Source organism: Aythya marila (genome assembly GCF_965140915.1).
Source record: "Aythya marila genome assembly, chromosome: 2".
NCBI lineage: Eukaryota > Metazoa > Chordata > Aves > Anseriformes > Anatidae > Aythya > Aythya marila.
Window position 1 is genome coordinate 97,318,729 of NC_139043.1, and position 18,971 is coordinate 97,337,699.

At 41.9% G+C, this 18,971-nt stretch overlaps 1 protein-coding gene across 1 annotated transcript; it reads left to right on the forward strand.

Moving 5' to 3' along the window:
• The first annotated feature begins 1,361 nt into the window (after positions 1–1,361).
• Positions 1,362–6,248, forward strand: CBLN2 (cerebellin 2 precursor). The gene is made up of 5 exons (XM_082752676.1): positions 1,362–1,452; positions 1,623–1,709; positions 2,611–3,230; positions 5,290–5,409; positions 5,737–6,248. Exons 3-5 carry the CDS (start codon positions 2,904–2,906, stop codon positions 5,932–5,934), a joined length of 645 nt encoding a protein of 214 aa, XP_082608802.1. The 5' UTR covers positions 1,362–1,452; positions 1,623–1,709; positions 2,611–2,903; the 3' UTR covers positions 5,935–6,248.
• The last annotated feature ends 12,723 nt before the right edge of the window (positions 6,249–18,971 follow it).

Consider the following 18,971-nt stretch of genomic DNA (forward strand, 5'->3'; position numbering starts at 1 on the left):
AGAGAAATAATAGCAGTTCCCCAGTGTACTAGACCTATGTGAGATTGAGTGTAGATGTCTTCTGGAGGAATTTCTGTGGTACTTTTCATTGCATTGCAGAATAGGTGCTTCCTTACAGCCACAGACTGGTTCCTGCTCTGATTTCTCATATTTGTTAATGCACCATGCTTTTCAGCTTTCTACTGTCATCCCTCCATGCTTGAACTCAGAAAAAAGACCATCAAACACAAGTATTTCAGGCTTAGTATAAAATTCTCATTTGAAATAAAGAGCTATAGGTTTGGAATTCCCTGCACACTGCTTAGCCGTGCTTTCAGGGCATGATTAATTTCTCAGTGCAAATCATCAGGCAGACACCCGCAGGGGTTCCTTACTGGTGGTTAAAGCAGAAGATTGAAACAGGAGTGCTCATTCATAGATGAGATCGTAATTTTACTATGGAGATACACCTGCAATTTTTTCTCCAGCTCAAGAGCGTTAGGGCTACCATTTAGATTTATATGCAGTTTTCTGACAAGTTACTCTCAGACGCTGAAATCTGCTATCAGGATGTACAGGAAAACGCCATATGCATCCAGAAAACCAATTTACAACAGAGAGAAATGCATTGAAAGGTGATGCTTTTTTTTTCACAAAACTTCACTGCCAGACCTTCCCCTCCCTCTCAGCAGCCGAGACGCATGAAACATTTGCAGCCGGCGATAGCGGATGCTGACTTCGGCGGCCACATGCAGCATCACGATCGCCCTGCGAGGCCGGAGGGCCCCGCAAGCCCAACTCTCCCTGGCCCCGCGGGCAGCGGGAGGGGGCGGCCACCCCCATTCCTCGGCCCTTCGGGATTTTCCCTCCCTCCCGTACTCCCGGTCCCGCCGCCGCCAGGTGGCGCCGCCCGCCCGCGCTTAGCGCCGAGCCGCGGGCGGTGCGGGTGCGGTGCGGGTGCGGGGCTGGAAGCGGGTGCGGGAGCGGGTCCTGGCCCGGGAGCGGAGCCGGGAGCCGGGATAGAAATGCTTGGCTGAAGGGGGAGCCGCCGCTGAGCGAGGTCCGCCCGGGAAACCCATCGGGGCGTCGTGGGTAGCCTTTGGGCTTGGCGCGCCCCAAACGAGGCGTCCACCTGAACGATTCCTCCTATCGTCACTATTATCGGCGGTTAAAGTCTGTGAATCCGAGCAGCTTCCAGCTCGCCGTGCTGCGCCCTGTCGCCGCAGCGGCTGCCAGTACGCGCTAACGCCTCGGTGGCGTGTTTGCACCGCGGCGTTTCAACTCGACGGGTTGAACTGCCCGGAACGGGGGGACGGAGCTGGCACGGCTCTTCCCAGCTGCCGGCGACGAGCTGCAGCTGGGAAACCGCCCCGGTAGGAGCCCCGCGCCCTGCCACTGCTGCCCGTGGTGCCGGAGCGGGAGGTGCCGGAGCTCCGCTGCCGGCACCCGGATCCCTGCCAGGGGCGAGCGAGTGTGCGTGTGTCCGTGTGTCAATATGTGTGTGTGTGTGCGTGTGTGGTGAGGGGAGGAGGGAGGAAGTGGGGTGGTGGTGCCGGCCGGGGTGGGGGGGGGGGGGGAGGTGGATTATTGGCGATGGGCGGGAGAGAAAAAAGGCGACTCCTGTTTCCTTTTCTTTCTGCCAGCGCGATCTCGGCTCATTTTCTCTAAGCAATACAAGTTCGCGGACGCGCTACCTAGCCAGCCCTCTTCTCCCGTCATGGACCTCCCAGGTAAAAAGGCCGTTCCCCTCCCCGCCGGCCGTTCCCTTTGCAAAATACGATTTTAAATATTAGCAGTGATAAGGTGCGGAGTAAGGTGAGTGGCAGAGGTGCCTCGGGGGAAGCGTAGGGGGGGATCTACCGGCAGCGAGAGCACAGTGTGTTCTGCTGAGCGGAGAAAACTGAGATGCAACTTCCCAGGGAGACGCCGGGTGAGGTTTTGCCACTTACGATGTGTTCTGCATGCCGGGGCGGGAGCCGCGGGATGCCCGAGCCGGCCGTTTCCTTCCCTAGAGTTTAGGGAGCCCCAGGGATCGGCGGCAACGACGGTAGCCTGGCCTGGGGACAAAGGGTTGGGAAGTATGAGAGATCCCCAAGTGCAGCAGCCCCCGGGCGGGGAGGAAGGAGGGCGGCGGCTGCCGGAGCCTGGCCAGGGCAGCGCTGCGGATGGGCGCGGGCTCCGGGGTGCCCGGTGTCCTGCGAGCCCCAGGGATGAAGGGGCAGCGCAAGGCAGGGCGAGAGGGGGCATAAAAATCTTTTTAGAGAATCTTCCCTAGTGGCTGGGGCGTTAGGTGATCGAGGTAAAAATAAATAAATAAATAAATAATAGTAATAATGGGGCTGCGGGAACTAGTGGGGTGCTGGAGCTCCCCTCTCGGTGTGGGGCCGGGAGGGGACCGCCTGCCGCGCCCCCTGGGTGCTCGGCAGTAGGGTCGGAGGCGAGCTCTGCCCCCCTGCCGCCTCCGAGTGCCGCTGGGGCTGCACGGGGGAAAGAGTAGAGCAGAGGAGGTGAGGCGCCGGGCAGCGCGGCGTCTCCCAAACCTGTTGTGCCGTCTGGGGGAGGGTGCGGGTGGGGAACCGCCGCCGGTGCCCGTCTCCCCCCTGCCTCACCGCCGTCTTTTGCCCTTGCCAGGCTGCGCGCCACCCGCCCTCTGAGGAGGCTCCTTCGCCCCGCGCGGAGGAAGAGGAGGAGGAGGAGGCGGAGGAGGAGGATAAGGATAAGGGAGGAAGGCGCGGCCCCAGCCGCCGCCGCCCAGCCGCCGTCCCGCAGAGCGCTGGCCGCGGGGCGCCGCGGCGGCAGCAGGCGCGCAGCCCCCTCCGCCTCCCCGCGCCCGCCCGCCCGCGGCGGCGGCGGCGGCGGCAGCGGCTCGGGGCGCCCGCACGGCGACGGCGAGCCCGAGCGGCGGCGGCGTCCCGGCGCTGGGCATGGGGCGGCGGCGGCGGCGGGGGGCGCTGGCGGAGCCGGCGGGCGGCGGGTGCTGCTGCTGCCTGGCGGCGGCGCTGCCGCTGCTGCTGCTGCTGCTGCCCGCCGGGTGCCCGGTGCGGGCGCAGAACGACACGGAGCCCATCGTCCTGGAGGGGAAGTGCCTGGTGGTGTGCGACTCCAGCCCCTCGGCCGACGGCGCCATCACCTCCTCCCTGGGGATCTCGGTGCGCTCGGGCAGCGCCAAGGTGGCCTTCTCGGCCACCCGGAGCACCAACCACGAGCCCTCCGAGATGAGCAACCGCACCATGACCATCTACTTCGACCAGGTCAGACGCCGCCCGCTTTGCCTTCGCTGCCCCCCGGTATTACACGCCTGATTTCCTTCTCGCTCCCCCGCCGCCTGCTAACGCTGACCCACCACTTCACAGCTCCCCAGGAGGAGTTTGGGAAGTTCTTGTAGGTGGCAGCCGGGCTTTCCTGGGGCAGCGGGGGGGGGCTGAACGGTCCTGTCCCATCGCTAACACGTACAGAGGGGACCCCTGCCCTGGGACCCCGTGCCTCGGACTCTGGCGGGGGCGTCCCGCAGCAGAGGATTGCCCCGGGCAGTCAGGGGTGACCCCGCGGAGAGGGGAGCGCATCCTCATTTGGGGGACAAAGGGAGGGAAGCCGCTAGCTGATGGGCAGTCGCCAGATCTGCCGCTTCCGAGCGTGTCTGGCAGTGTCACGGCACCTCCCGGGGGATGGGAGGGCAGGGGAAGAAGAGGGTGTTCCCCGTGTACAACACCCACGTTATCAGACGAGGCGGGCAGTGGCCCCGGTGGGTTAGGAGCGGGGTTATCCTTCACGGTTTACGCCGGACAGATGGACAGAGCATCAAGCATCCCGAACTGGTCGCTCTGCCCTTTCCCCGCCGTCTTGCCTGCCTCCCGGAGTCCATGCCCCGTCGTTACGCTTGATTTTTTTTTTTTGCAATTAAGTGTACTTGTTTTGTTTTGTTTTGTTTTACTGTCCCCGATGCCTGAAGTGGTATTTCAGGGTCAGACAAAATGTGAACACACACAGTTTTCTATCGTGTTTTTTTTTTTTTCTTTTTTTTTTTTTCCAATCTCTGTCCACCTGTCATTCATCTGTCTACCTGTTCCTCCTAATGAGTTTCCACAGTTATTCCTCGTGTACAAGATCCCATAATGTCAGACCAGCAGAGAAAAAAAAAAAAAGTTTCTTCATGTATAGTGTATTTTATATATGCTTTACCCGACAATGCTTAGTTCTCGGGAGTTTGAAGGCGTTGTTCCCTCGGTTCACACAATAACGAATTAAATTTTCCCCTTTTCTTCGAAACAATGGGGTTTTGCCCCTCGTGGTGCCTCTCTCTTTTTTTTTTTTTTTCTGCATTTTATTTTTCTTCGTTAATACCGAGATCGCAGACTGCAAAACTGAGTGAAGCTGCGCGGGAAACAGTGACAGCCGCCGGGCCAGGCGGGAGCGGGGATGCAGCCAAGACCCGTGGGGGCGAGCACAGCGGAGCAGCCAGCAGGGGCTCACCCCACGGGAGCACCGCAGGAACGTGTTATTTATTTATATATTCTTTATTATTATTATTATTATTATTATTATTATTATTATTATTATTATTATTATTATTATTATTATTATTATTATTATTATTATTATTTTCTGTTGCAACTTCTGCCAGAGGGCTCAGCTCTTTTTTTTTTTTTTTAATTTAATATTTATTTATTCTTTTTATTTTGTTTTGATTTAAGAACCGTTGAAATATATGGCAAACTGAGACTGTTGTCGGGAAAGAGGTGTAGGTTCTTTCCAGCCACCCGAGGAGGTTGCGTGCCAGCCGACACAGCCGTCCAGAGGGATGGAGAGGCATGGGAGGCAGATGCTGGTGCTGAGGATCTTTTTCTTGGTTCCTCTCAGATGAAAAATATCATGGTCCGATTTTAGTTGTATATTCTATTAAACTCGAGGACAAATCTGTTTTCAGTAGTGCTAGCTGAAAATGTACTTTTGCTGATAAGTTCTGGGTTTGCTTCACTACTCACCACCACCACCCCTTGTCACCTTTGCTTCATTGACAGCACTGTGTGGACATTTGCACTTCATCCTACAGGGTTTGGAGTTCATCATTGTGTAACTAAACCATTTATGATCTGTGGTGCATTTTAAATACCTCTGTAACTTGTCTCCTTTCTCCTGCAGTGCACTTTTAATTGCACTGCAAATGCCATTTGGAGTACACTTTATATTGGTCATGGAACTTGTGTCTGATTTTCACAGTCACTTTGCTAAGGCGGGGGCTAATCTTTCTTTCTTTCTGTGTCTCTCCTCCACATCCCCCCTCTTTTTTTTCCCCCTTTGTTTACTTTCCAGGTATTAGTTAATATTGGCAACCATTTTGATCTTGCTTCCAGTATATTTGTAGCACCAAGAAAAGGGATATATAGTTTCAGTTTCCACGTGGTCAAGGTCTATAACAGACAAACCATCCAGGTGGGTTGTGATCTAAAGAAGATGATATCTTGCCTTTTTCAAATGTTCATCTCTAGACTGTTTTGTTTGTTTGTTTGTTTGTTTTGTTTGTTTGTTTTTGTGTGTGTCTTTTTTTTTGTTTTTTTTTTTATTTAACAAACCCAGAAAATAAAGAATGAGGCTGTAGGTTATTAATTAAAGGGGTGTTCGTGCATGATGAAAATCATGCATTGCCTTAGTTTAATTCATCCATTTCTAACCTGTGCAAAAGTTTAATGACATGCACAGGACAAACAAGTCACTGAGAGCATTGACAAAACTTAGATTCTCTCTCTTTGCACTTTTTAGGTAAGTTTAATGCAAAACGGCTACCCAGTGATTTCAGCTTTTGCAGGGGATCAGGACGTCACCAGAGAAGCAGCCAGCAATGGGGTCTTGCTCCTCATGGAAAGAGAAGACAAAGTGCATCTCAAACTGGAAAGGGGTAACCTCATGGGAGGGTGGAAATATTCAACCTTTTCTGGCTTCTTAGTCTTTCCACTATAAAGGAAGGCCAAATAGGAGACAGATTCATGAGCTGGAGCAAGGATTCGGTCGTTAACAACATCCTGAACTTGACAACACATGACAATATTTCCGGTCACCCTGTCAGACTGCCGCAGTAGAAGAATGATAACCTTCTAAACTCCAATATTTACTTTGAATATTGACAATTCCTCGGGAACCTGCGCCTCTAATTAGTTTTAGACGACAGTGATCTTTAGGAGAAATGAAATTATCGACCTGAGCAATTTGTACCTGTGATTGTAAAGTCAATTTTGGATTTTATTGTTGGGATCATTGACTTTCTTCTTCCAATATTTTTTCCCTCTCTTTAATTTTTTCCCCTTTTCTTTCTCTTCTTGTTGTCCCAGTAAGACAAATGACTTGGACCACACAATTGCTTTGTCAAAGGCTCACACCAGAGCCAGAAGAATGAAGTGTTCAACTCAATGAGGTGTTCTTTCCATGCTTTATTTCTTTGTGTTGTATAGCCTTAAGGGAAAAAAAAAAAAAAAAAAAAAAGGAAAAAAAAAAGAAAAAAAAAAGAATGGCTTCAGTCTCAATCCTGTATTTTTATGGGGGAGGGTGATTCTGAACATTACTGTGTCAAGAAGTGCTTTATCCAGTGAAGCAAAATTTGCACGATTGGAACTTTATTTGTTTTGTGTTGTTCGTGGTTTTTCATCAACTTTTTATTTTTTTCTGATTTTTGTTTGTGTGCGCTAAAGATGTAAGCTAGATTGATCAATAAGGCAAAACAAAGCACATATATACCCTGTAGCTCTAAGTAAAGCTAACCAGTGAACAATTCTGTCTGCACTTTCTAGCTGATCTTTATAGACCTACTTAGAGAAAGAGAGAAAAAGAGCAAAAGAGCTACATGATTCTTCAATTACAATCTGGAAACCAGTAAAGGAACTGACATTTCTGAATTGTCCTGACATTTCTAGAAGCAACAATGGAGGCTTTGAATATCTTATTTGAATGTGCCCTAAGATATCCTTTACCAACCATGTTGGGTGCTTTTAGTTTATATTTGATGTATTTGTTCACTAATGCCTGAGTACACATTGTGGGAGCCCGGAAAGATGGTGAAGTAAATTTTTCCTCTTCCAAATTAACTAAAATCATCTCCAATTGACCTGTCCACGGCAAGTATCTGAGGAGCTGCCCTTAACATCTTTGACAGCATTTGGGAGAGAGGCCTCAGAGGATCAGCAAATACACCCGAAGTTACGCAAATGCCGTGTATTTATTAGTCAAGTGTATTCTTCTCAATACAAATAGTCTCAGAATTGCAGGGTTGGAATGTGATCTGTATTGGTGGTTATGAAAAGTTATAATTCCAACTGACAATAGGTAAAATACCAGGCCAACATCAAATACATACTTTTACCTCATTTTCATTAAATAAACCTTATTTATTCGCTTTTTTATGACAGTGTGCTGCGGAAATTCTTGCATGAGGAGGTCCAGAAAGAACGTTTGCATTTTTCTATATGATTTTAACTTCATTAATTTAATTTAAAATACTTCATCTTGCTATCCCACTAGGGTAGATGTGTATAAGAATTTATTTTTGTCAGATTTACTCCTCTGCTACAAAAAAAAAAAAAAGGCATTTCCAGCAAATCAGTGGTAGCTAATGTATTTCAGAATTATGGTGGAATTGTCATTTTCATTGTAAATTTATCATCAAAGGGATAAAATCAATTAAAGTCATATATTCTTAAAAAAACGTTATCTGTGTTGGTTATGATAATTCAGATGACTAAAGCCAATTTTATATTTAATATTTTGGTATATTTTCACGGTTGGTGTTTATTCGCTTCAGCATTTCACTTACCTGGTTACTGAATGAATGAGTTTCAGGTTTTGTTTTTTCTCCGGGTTGCATTTTCTGGTTCTTGTGCATTGGCATGATTGTAATGTTTCTACTTGCCGAATATCACAGGGCTATGTTTAAATAGAAGAAATAAAACCTGAGCGAACAACAACCTTTTTTTGTTCAAACACAAAAATAATTATGAAAATAGTTGTTCCAATGGTAAACTATAAACTGTAAAACTATTTTTAAGTCTAGGTTTTTGTGTTTAAAATTTGCTTTAATCTCTCAAGAAGATATACACTGATTTTTGTTCACGGTCCCAAGTTTTCAGTTTCTATTACATTCCCTCAGTGTTATTTTGAAATTATGACTACCATAATCATATTCAGTTTTCCCATTTATCTTGGTTGATCTGCCTTAAATGAGACAGTGATGTCTTAGCTCTAGGTCTCTCCTGAGCCAAACAAGGCTAATGACAAGGTTTTCTTTGGACATATTCTTGGATTTTTCTTAAGATAATGAAGCTGCAAAATCTGAATATCCCATTTCATAAATTAAAGTTCCGTAATTTTGGCCATGTTTATGTTATAAAGCTAAATATGTTTATATGATTATCAACCTCCTGAACATGAAGCAAGGTCTTTAATATACCACTGTTACATTAAATGGAAACAGGGTAGTAAATTCTTATGGTACACTAATTAGAAACATGGCTACATGGCTTTTTTGGAGTCTTTTGTTGTTGTTGTTTTTGTTGGGGGAGCATATTTGTTCTTTTTCCCCTTTCACTTTATTTTGTACCTGAGTTTGAGAAGGTGTATTTGTCTGTCACTAGCAACAGTAGACATTTTGATATACATATAAGGAGTAAAGACACCCTTATATGTGTTAGGGAAGGTATACATACATTAGCAGCATTGTAGAATGCAACAAGAAATATTGTGTGAAGCTGCTTGAAGGAGCCTCCTGGCACATAAAGAAAAGGATTATCTAAAATAATTTATAAAAATAAATTGATTGTGTATCATTAAGAGTTGGTGCAAAGTTCATGTTGAGAGGCACTACAAGACTTAGTAATTGTAAAACACATCATAAGGAAGCAGGCCAGTGGCACAAGACAGCTCTGCTTCCTGTGGGAGTAATAACACAACATTCCTTCCAACAACTTTCAAACTTTCTCATAAATTGCTGTGTAACCCTGTCATAAATTATTCCTCTGAGAACACTGTTAGTTTCCCTTCCAGGGACCAGCTGTGTCCTTCTCACCTGGGTGTCTTTGGAAACTATTGTTTTATTGTTCCTTCAGTGTACATTTGTCAGACTAGAAGCCAGACGTAGATCAAGAATTATAAATACTCATCATACACTTCATTGTCTTCCTCTAGATCTTCAACTTTTATATCCATAGATTGAACATGGTCTTTCAAAAATCTGTGTGCCCTTACCTCCTTCTGATTCAGTGGGTGTGATGGATGTGCCGCATCTCTCATTACTGGTCAGCATCTTGGAAGCTGGATCAGTTTATACTGATGGTAGGAGGAAAAAGACAGACAGGGTGACACTAAGGAGATGTTTAGCAGTTATATTTTGCTTGTTGACTGTGACATTTTTAACTTCTAAAAAGAACATTTTGTTTTTATTGACCAAATTTCTATTTCACAAGCTGTCAAAGTAGAAAATACGCTAAAAGGGCCTGTTTACTGATGAAGTTATTCAGAAATAGCTGAAAGTGGTTTCATATCTTTGCACTGTGACATTCATTTCTGGAATAGGCAGGGTCACAGGTAGAGTTGATTAAAAATAATTCTTATAATTAATAATTTTATTTAAATCCAGGATATATTCATAGTATTAACAAGCACCCAAAGATCAGTATCACTATGATATTTACGATTTTCATTGGTAATGACTTGTCATCTCAAAACCCATTGAAATTATATATAAATAAATAATATAAAAAATGATTCACCTGTTTTTCACCATTTTTTTTTATACTATTGCAACGCCAGGGAAGGTCTCTGGGTCATTGCATGATTCCTAGTTTTTGAACTTCACGCTGTCTTATAAAATTGTTCCAGTACCATCTTTGATCAGATGAATTATGTCCATTTTTAATAATGGTGTTAAATAATGATACTTCATTGTAAAATAACCACCATTTTAATGGAGCAGATTCTTTTGTCTGGCTTGACTTCACTTGTCAGAATGTTCAAAACAAATTTATGATTACTAATTGTCTTTTAACTCAATCATATTAACAGGTTATAAACTCCGTAGAATTATCAATATCTATCATGACTGTAGTTAGACACAGATTAGGTATTTTTCCAGATGATGAAGCTTTTGATCAGCTGCTTATATAATCAATTATCAGCAAAATTCCAGCATACCATAGTAAAATAAATATATAGTCTTTTGAATGAAGAGGCTAATTCTGCTTGTTTTACTTCTGTATAGTCTATTCCTCTATAGGAGATCTTATGAAAGGCATCAGTAGCGTTGGGCCTGAATTGTAGGGCCTGGATTTCAGTTATGTTTACTTTAAAAAAGAGTGATAATAATCACTGCAAAGCCTTAGTTAACATGAAAAATATTTTTCAGTTTAAATTTATTTCAATTCTAATCATAAACCTGGTAGTGTAACCAAAATCCTACAAATATCTCATGAACTCGTGTTATAAATCCGTTTTCAAAACATCACTGTTTCCAGTGCTTCACATAGCTGATCTTTTCCTTGTTAGCCAGTATTAGTAAAATTCAAAGACTTTCAATTCAAAAATTGTATTTTATACTATCTGAGTGTAATCATGAAAATGCACTTTACATAGCAAGTAACACGTAGCATATCACTTTTCTTTCCAAGTAATATACACTGAGTATTTAGCTAACCCCCTCAGCTCTTCATCAGCAATATAAAGGTGGCTAACTTACTAGGTCTCTGCAGATTATGTGCCATAGATAATATAAATAATGGCTTAGCAAGACAATGAGAAGTAATTGAGTACTATAATTAATTCTGTAAGTAATAAATAAGCAAGGAAATAAAAGTAAAAAAAAAAATCTGTATCAATGATATCAAGGTGGTAGAAAATCATGCTCCAAAACTCAGGAAATATTAAAGTAGATGGACAGAGAGATGACTTTTTCTGATATTGTTTGGCCTTCCTTTTTCTGAAACATTAACTAAACAAATTGTTATTTTATTTATTGTCATTCTAAACATAAAACTGTTTATCTCTGCTTACATCCAAAAGTACAAAAAAATAATAGCTAGTGACCTTATATATTTAAGCACTGAGAACTGCCATAGTTCAGGTAATATTAAGGTAATATGAAGCAGAGTAAATAAAAAAAATAAAAGACTTCATTGCCTCAAGTTCTGAATGTTATGTTAAGCTTCATAACAGTTAAGCTTCTGTTATGAGTGAAACTCTAGTGTTGTGTAATGCATTGTGGGAACTGTTTCAGAATATCAGAAAGAGATGTTAAAGGGTAGAGATTCAGTCTGTCCTTCTATTGACAATTGATAAGAAATCCACAAAACATATTTAAACTGAAAGTGAAAATATGTCCATTATATTTACTTGTTTATCAGGAATAATTTTTACATGCTGACTTAATTTAGATTGTGCAAACGTTTTCTGTATGATGCATTATATTGACACATAGAATGAGTCATGCAGAGTCCTATGGTGACTTCAGTGAAGAAAGGATAAAGAGTTTTCCAATTTCATATGTGTTCTCTAAGAGAAATAACCTACCACAGAACTCATGTTGCTGCTATATCTTTTTTTTCCTTTTTTTTTTTTTTTCCCTAGAAAATATATAAGAATTTAATTCAGAAAGTATCTTGTATCTTTTGAATTTTATTAAATTATTTATTGTTACCAGCAGCAGAATTTTCTAGGCCCTTTCCATAATAGTAAAACTATTTTAGGATGTAGTTTAAATGGATGTAGATAGACTCCAGCAGCTTGCTCCTCTCACCTAACTTTTGTGGAGAGGCATGTGTTTTCAGTTAAATCTTATAATCTCTCTAGATACAACTGTCCCTGAATCCTGATCCTAATTACTTTACCTGGACGGAGAAAGCATCCATTTTTTTCTTCTTCTTTACAGTGGTTTCTTTTGTTTTCCTACACTTCATGTGTTAAAACTATCCAGTAGAGAAAAGATTTCATTCATACTTGTGTAAGCAACACTTTCATTTCTTTCTCTCCTCTCTCACTCTTTAATTCATATTCGAAAGTCTAATGTTTATTTTCTAAGAGCATTTTTTAAAATAATGCTTTTCCATTCAACTTGTCATTCATAACTATGTAATACATCCTTCATGCAAAATGATGACAGCTTTAGTTGGTTGCTCACAAGTTGTCTGATCCCGCATCTCATCACCCAAAACTCTCAGTTAAGAGAACTCACCCTAGTTAATGAAGAAATAGAAATCTATTAAAGAAAAACAAAAACAAACAAACAAACAAAATGAAATTGTTATGTATATAAATCAGTGACTTCTAGTAAATATTTTGAACAATTTCAGTTTGTTTTCTCAGCACAATTTACATAACTAAGTGACTTGGCATCTCTTGATTCTCATAAATCCCCATAAAATATTCTACCAATAGAGATGCTAGGATTTTTTTATTTTTTTTTTATTTTTCTCTAATGGGGTGTTTACAAAATACAGACCTTCCTGTCTACATGTTAGGGCATTGGTCAAGAATGAGAAACCAGATTTTTAAGTACCCAGTTATCTTTTTGATTGAGCACTTTATGAGAAAGAGAGAACAATGTGCAGGAATTAGAGGGGAAGGGAAGAAACCCTGTTAACACAGTATTAAGGTAGCTAACTGTTCTTGCATATATGCCAAACTCAAAAGTGTATACCCATACACTTTTAGTAGATACACACACACACATTTCGTTTTATGAAAGTGTTTATAAAGTATAGTGGCTCAATACAGATCTATTACACAGTGTACCCCACTCGTGCATGGAATGCCTCACTGTATAACAAATATATAAGCCATCCCCAAGCAAACTTTACAAAATTATCTTTACAGTGCTATAGGAGCCAGAGATAAAATGGCAGATAACACATTTCAGACCAATGGTCATTATATAAAAAGTGAGATAAATGTTTTGGCATTTTTCTCTTCCCCTCAGTCAAGAAATAGTTTACCACCTGAAAGCAAAAATGTAGCCCACATGCATTATATAACATGATCTAATTTTTAATGAAAAAATATTTTTTTTCTTTAAAAAATAGTTTTTTGAAAAATTAATTAATTTCCATTAATTTTAATGGAAAGAGACTGACTTATTTGGCTTCAAGTCCAGATCCTCTCTAGTGTTTTTGCCTGTAGCATGCTTTTCACCTGTACATTAATGTTTTTCAGGTCTTCATAGGTCATGTCTGAAGTAACTGATTAGAGGCTGTTTTGCAAGTGTACTTTAACATATTAAACCCATGAGAAACAGGCTCTCTTACCACACTGCTGTTTGTCAGATATTTAGGAAATAAAGCTTAAAGTATCTACATCATGCTTGGAAATAACTAGGCTCATACATTTCAGATAGGAGTTGAGTTGCTGTGGGCTCTATCAATGCACAGGGCAGCCTGGTGTAGCGCAAGACAACTTGGAGCAACATTTAATTGGCATGACAAAGTTTAGGCTTAGTATCTCAAGAGTGCTCTCGTGCTGGACTTAAGATTGGAAATCAGCATATGCTTTCTTGTAACAGTACAGATGGTGAATTAATCTGGACTTGAAAAGAAGTTCCCAGTCATATTTAATTCCCCAATAACATAGATTTAATGATCTCTTGGGAAACAAACAAACAAACAAACATAAAACCCCATGTAGGCTCCCATTTTGATATTCCTCTGCTTGACTGTCTCCTCAGTGTCATTGCTTTCCTGTATGGGGAAACCAATACTGGACACAACACTCCAGGTGGGATTACAAGTGTCAAAGATAGAGAAACAAGCATTTTCTTTGTACTGCTGACTATGCTTTTGCTAATATACCCAACCATGCAATAAACCTTCATTGCTTTGAGTTTGCACTGCTGGGGGTTCAACTTATTACCCCAGGAAATCCATTTTTTATTATTTTTTTTTCCTGCAAAATTTATGTCTGTCCAGTTGGCCCCAGACAGTAAATGCTGCATGCAGATATTTCATTGTAGGTGCAGGACTTCCTACTTTGCTGTACTACACGAATTTCTGTCAGCCCAGCTCTCTAGTTAAAGTACTGCCAAAGTACCACTGAACAGTAATCCTCATATTTACCATAATCATTTCTTTCTCTAAACTTGGTGTCCACAGACTAGTTGTATTTTGCCTTGTAATCAGGTGGCTAATGAAGAAAATGGTGGAAGCCCTAGTAATGATCTGTGAGGAAAGCCATTTGTAACCATCTGGCAAAATGTATTTCAAATTGTTGCTCATAACCAGTATTACATCTTGTTTTTACTGCTGACATGCAGTGAAGTTCATATCATCCAACTTGAATGCAAAGAGGAGACCATGCTGACAGCCATGATAAATTCAAGGTAACCATCATCCTCTGTCCATCAAACCAATCATCAGAGAGGGCAATCAGCCCCATCAGGCATAATTGTCCATTTAAAATCCATTCTGTCTGTTCCTATTTGACTGGTCATTCACCACTGTCTACGGATGACTTTCATATGATGCTATTCTCTGTGATCTTCAGGAGACTGAGGTGAGGCTGAGCAGCCTGTAGTGTCCCATATCCTCTTTTCTCTCTTTCTGTTCTTGAAGAGGAATACATGTATGACACTTCCCATTCTCTAGTCACTACAGACCTCTCCTGATCACCTAGTTTTGAAAGATGATTTTGGCCAGTTCCCTCATTGACTTCAGATATATCTCATGTGGTCTCATGAACTGCCATGTATCCACTTTGCTCAACTGATCTTTAACTCATCTCTGCATACCCCAGGCAATGCCACTAAGCACAGAGACCTGGAAAACCTAAGGACATATGTTAGCAGCAACTTGGGCAAATAAAGCTTTGAGCACTAGAGTCATTTCCATATCTTCATCACAAGATCCCCTAGTCTTCCTCTGCCATATTTACATAGGTAAACTTTTGCCTTTTACCTCCCTTGCCTCTGCACCTCTGGTAAATTTTTGCCATTTACCTCTCTTGCCTCTGCAACTACCTTCACCTCCCTTTTTGCCATTCACCTCCCTTGCCAACTGCAATTGCAGCAGAATTTTGGCTTTCCTAAATTCTATGCCCAGTCAATATTTTTAATCTTCTTCCTGATTGCAAGGCTTCTTTCAGTCATCTAAAGAAGGATTCTTCTTTTTTTTTTTTTTTTTTTTTTTTTTTTTTTTTTTTTTTGCCTCTTGATAGGAAGGTCTGTAGCGGAAACCCATCACAGCAGCATTTTCATTACCCTCCCTTTGATCCTGACCTATAAACTCTCATCTGGCTAGTGAGCCATTACATTGCAAAGCCCCATGATTTCAAGCTACTATTCTGCATAGAGTATAACTTCTATTTCTTCTGTTCCCAACCTGTACTTCCTAAAGAGCCTGTAGCCAGAAACTGCAGTGCAGTCATGTGAGCAGTGTTTCTGTTATCCTGCAACTGCTCACAACTTCTAATTCCTCTATTTTTATTTTTTCTCATGCTGGAGGAGTTTGTGTGAGCTGAGATAGGCCTCCATGCTGCCTTCTTAGGGAATATATGGGAACCTTCTTTATCATCTTGTCACCCAGACATTTACCTTTTTGCCTCCTATTCCACTTCTCTCAGTCTTTCATCTTCATTCCTTGAAACCAAAGCCAAAACCAAGCAACCAAACAAGATACCAAGAGCAAATTACTTTAAAGCTTTTGCCATTAGGCTGGCAATCTTGTTTGCAAAAAATGCTTTTGCTCCACTTTGTCAGATGGAACCAACCATTGCTTGTTCCTATGTGTTCCTATGGGCATGCCAAAACCTTGCATGGGATACCAGCCCACAGGCAGGTACTGGCACACAAGACACTTCTGTGTTTACCTGAGCCTTTTCCTTTCACTAGAAAGACTGAGGAGTCTCAAAACATAGTCTCCCAAAATCTTCAGGGTTGTCCCCCCTTGATAAACTTATTTTCTCTTGGCTGTTTGTATTCACATGGATGAGTAGCAAGGAATTATATAATTCAGAGACTGGCTGAGCCTTTGTAATATTTCTACAGATTCCTAGATTCCTATATATGCCCTCCAGATCTGCTTAGAAATAGGCAATGAATGAAGAGATAAGGATGTGGAGCTGGCACCTCCAATACTTTGAGGCTTGTTGCGAGCAGAGGAAAATTTATGATTACACTCTGTGACATTTAGACACTACCCGAATGCTTCAGCATCAGCTAATCTGACAATAGGAACAATAATGTACTTTATTCATTCATATTTTTACCATTGTGTGTCTTTAAAGCACCTTAAAGTCAGGTAAATATGAAGAAACAGAAACAAGCGTATTCCAGAAGAGATAAGATGAAATGAAATGAATGACATGTTGAAGAATATGGAAGGCAAGAGAACAGTATCAAATGAAATGCAGGGATCCTGTTTGGAGGGGGCTGTTAGTAGGACTGAAAATAAATTAGTGAAATGATAGATGGGACATGGGGGGGAAGATAAATTATGTGTAAAAAATGGGGCATATCTTGAAATAGTAGAATAAGAATCAGAGACTAGTATTTTTTATCGGAGTTGAAAAAAAAAGATTTACAGAATGAGAGTCTCAAGGCAAAAGTTGTAACAAAATGCAGGGAAAGAGAAAAAAATACAGACTGAGCAAGGGAACAAATAAATTGGGTTTCAAGGGCTGTAATGCATCTGGTCAGACTGCAATGAGAATGAGTATAGGGAAAGAGAGAGTGAAAGAAGCTGTGAATTATACAATACCAAAAATATGTGGTAAGGCAAAGCAACATAGAGATGTACAGTCTGATGCAATAGTGGTGGAGCATGAAAGAAGGGACATAGCTTTTACAGATTGTTTCCAAGTTAGAAGGAAAAAATCAATTCACAAAAATAGGTGAAATATTTAAGGTTTTGTGTGTTTGACTCAAAAATGCAGCAAATGGATGGAATTCTGAGCACTTCTTTATTTTTCTTTTCTCACTACTGTTTGTTTCAAGGGTTTTTGTTCCCTCTTGTTTCTTTTTAACAACCTCTCCATTTATGTTAGTTCCTTTCATTCTCTTCAAATGACTCATCAGTACTACCAACTGTTGAAAATATAGCCAGTATGAGTAGTTCCTGCCTGCCAATGCCAGTGGGAAGCGAAGCTTGTGTTCATAAAAATGGGTTTCTTCTGTTGGCCCATTGAAAGACACCATCAGACTAATTTAGGGCCAGATAGTCTTCATCTTCCCCATTGTTTCCCTTTGGTGGTCTCTGTGTGTCTCTGGCAAGAATGACGCTCTTCCAGAGGGGTGCTTGTTCTTCACTCTTCTTTGCCAAGTCCATATGAAGTGGATGGGTCTGGTTAGCCACGATTCTTCTGGTCCCGAAAAGCTGACTGAAAACAACAGAAAAAAATAATTGATGCATGTTTTGAGTTTATAATTTTGCCTCAATTTTTAAAATCTGCTGTAGATTTAGTTGAAATATTTCAGTTCTCAATTTGGGGAGGGGGGCTATAATGGAAAATATATATATTAAATACGCTTTCATGGATTTTATTTTTATCTCTTTTTGATTAAAGTCTGTGAATTGTGTGACCAGATAAACACAGTGAATATAAACACTTAAAAAAGAAGAATACACTTAGGAGGAGCAATCCTAACACTCTGCCATGGCCCTTAGGCATTGCCAGTCCTGACTGTCCCTGCAGGGCTGACCCCGTGGGCTCTGATACCCTGCCCATGACCCAGGACCCCACATTGCCCCTGGGGGCCATCAGCCCCCACAGCAAGACTGCAGCAGCTCCTCACAGTCCGGCCCTGCCAGGCTACAGTCCTTGCCCAGTTGGGTTCATCTACAGGCTCACATCCAGGCCTGACCACAGGCTTTTCTTTTCACCTGGAGGTTCCTGCTGTCCAGGCTACCCCAGTGCCTCCAGCTGCCCTGCTTCTGGTAGGGTAATGAAATGGGGCCTGGCTTCCAGGCCCTGTCCTGATGTCCCATTGGGAGCCTCCCAGATTTGAGATGTCCTAGCACCCTGGAGTTACCAGCTTCTGTGGTGCCTCGACACACACACTGTTGGGCTATGGAAAAATGTCCAACATCTTGTATGCTGTTTGTATAATGTATGTGCAATTCACACTAAAACAAGCCAGAAGCCACATCCCCACTTGGACTACTATACTTTTTCATGAGAAATTACATCTTGCTCTAGGGAAAAGTGCATTTTGTAAGTACGGTATTTCTCCTGTACAATTTACATGGATCCCTCTACAGTTTGGAACACTAGATTATTATTATTATTATTATTATTATTATTGTTGTTGTTGTTGTTGTTGTTGTAGTTGTTGTTACTTTGTAGTTGTTATATTATTGTTGTTTGTTGTTTTGTTGTTATATTATTATTATTAATGTAGCAATTAAGAGTTTATTATTCACTCTTACTAACTTGAAATAGTAATTGATTCCATTCTCATTCAATTCATCTGGGATTTATTTTCCTTTGATTAGAGTGAGGCAGGCTGAGGTATAGTGAGTTGGTATTTGTCTGTTCACTATTGCTGAAATGTCACCATTCCTTTGATTGGATTTATATATATATTAAGGTCATTTGATCATCTTGCCAGGCTGTACAGAGCAGTTTACAGTTTTATCTGGTTAGGAACTTCATTTATCCAGTGATGCAGTTACTGAGATAATAATTTGTCTATGAGTTAAAGTAAATCTTCCAGAAAAGCATATAATGATCTCTTCAGTAGATGGCAGTGCTGGGATTAAAACTGTTGCTTGACTAATATGCAAATTCCTGCCTGCTGGGGTTTAGGTGTACAAAGGCTTTTCAGGGCATTCTCATTTTTAAATTGGGGCTCTAGTTTTCTCTGAATGCTGAAACTGTGGGGAGATGTATTTCTATTGGCTCAGAAAATATAAAAAACAAAACAAAACAAAACAAAAAAAAAAAAACAGATCAAATACCACAAGTATGATCAGTTTGCTCCAGAGAGCTGATGCACGCATGATCAAGCTAAAACTGTGGAAAACATATAAAACTCCAAA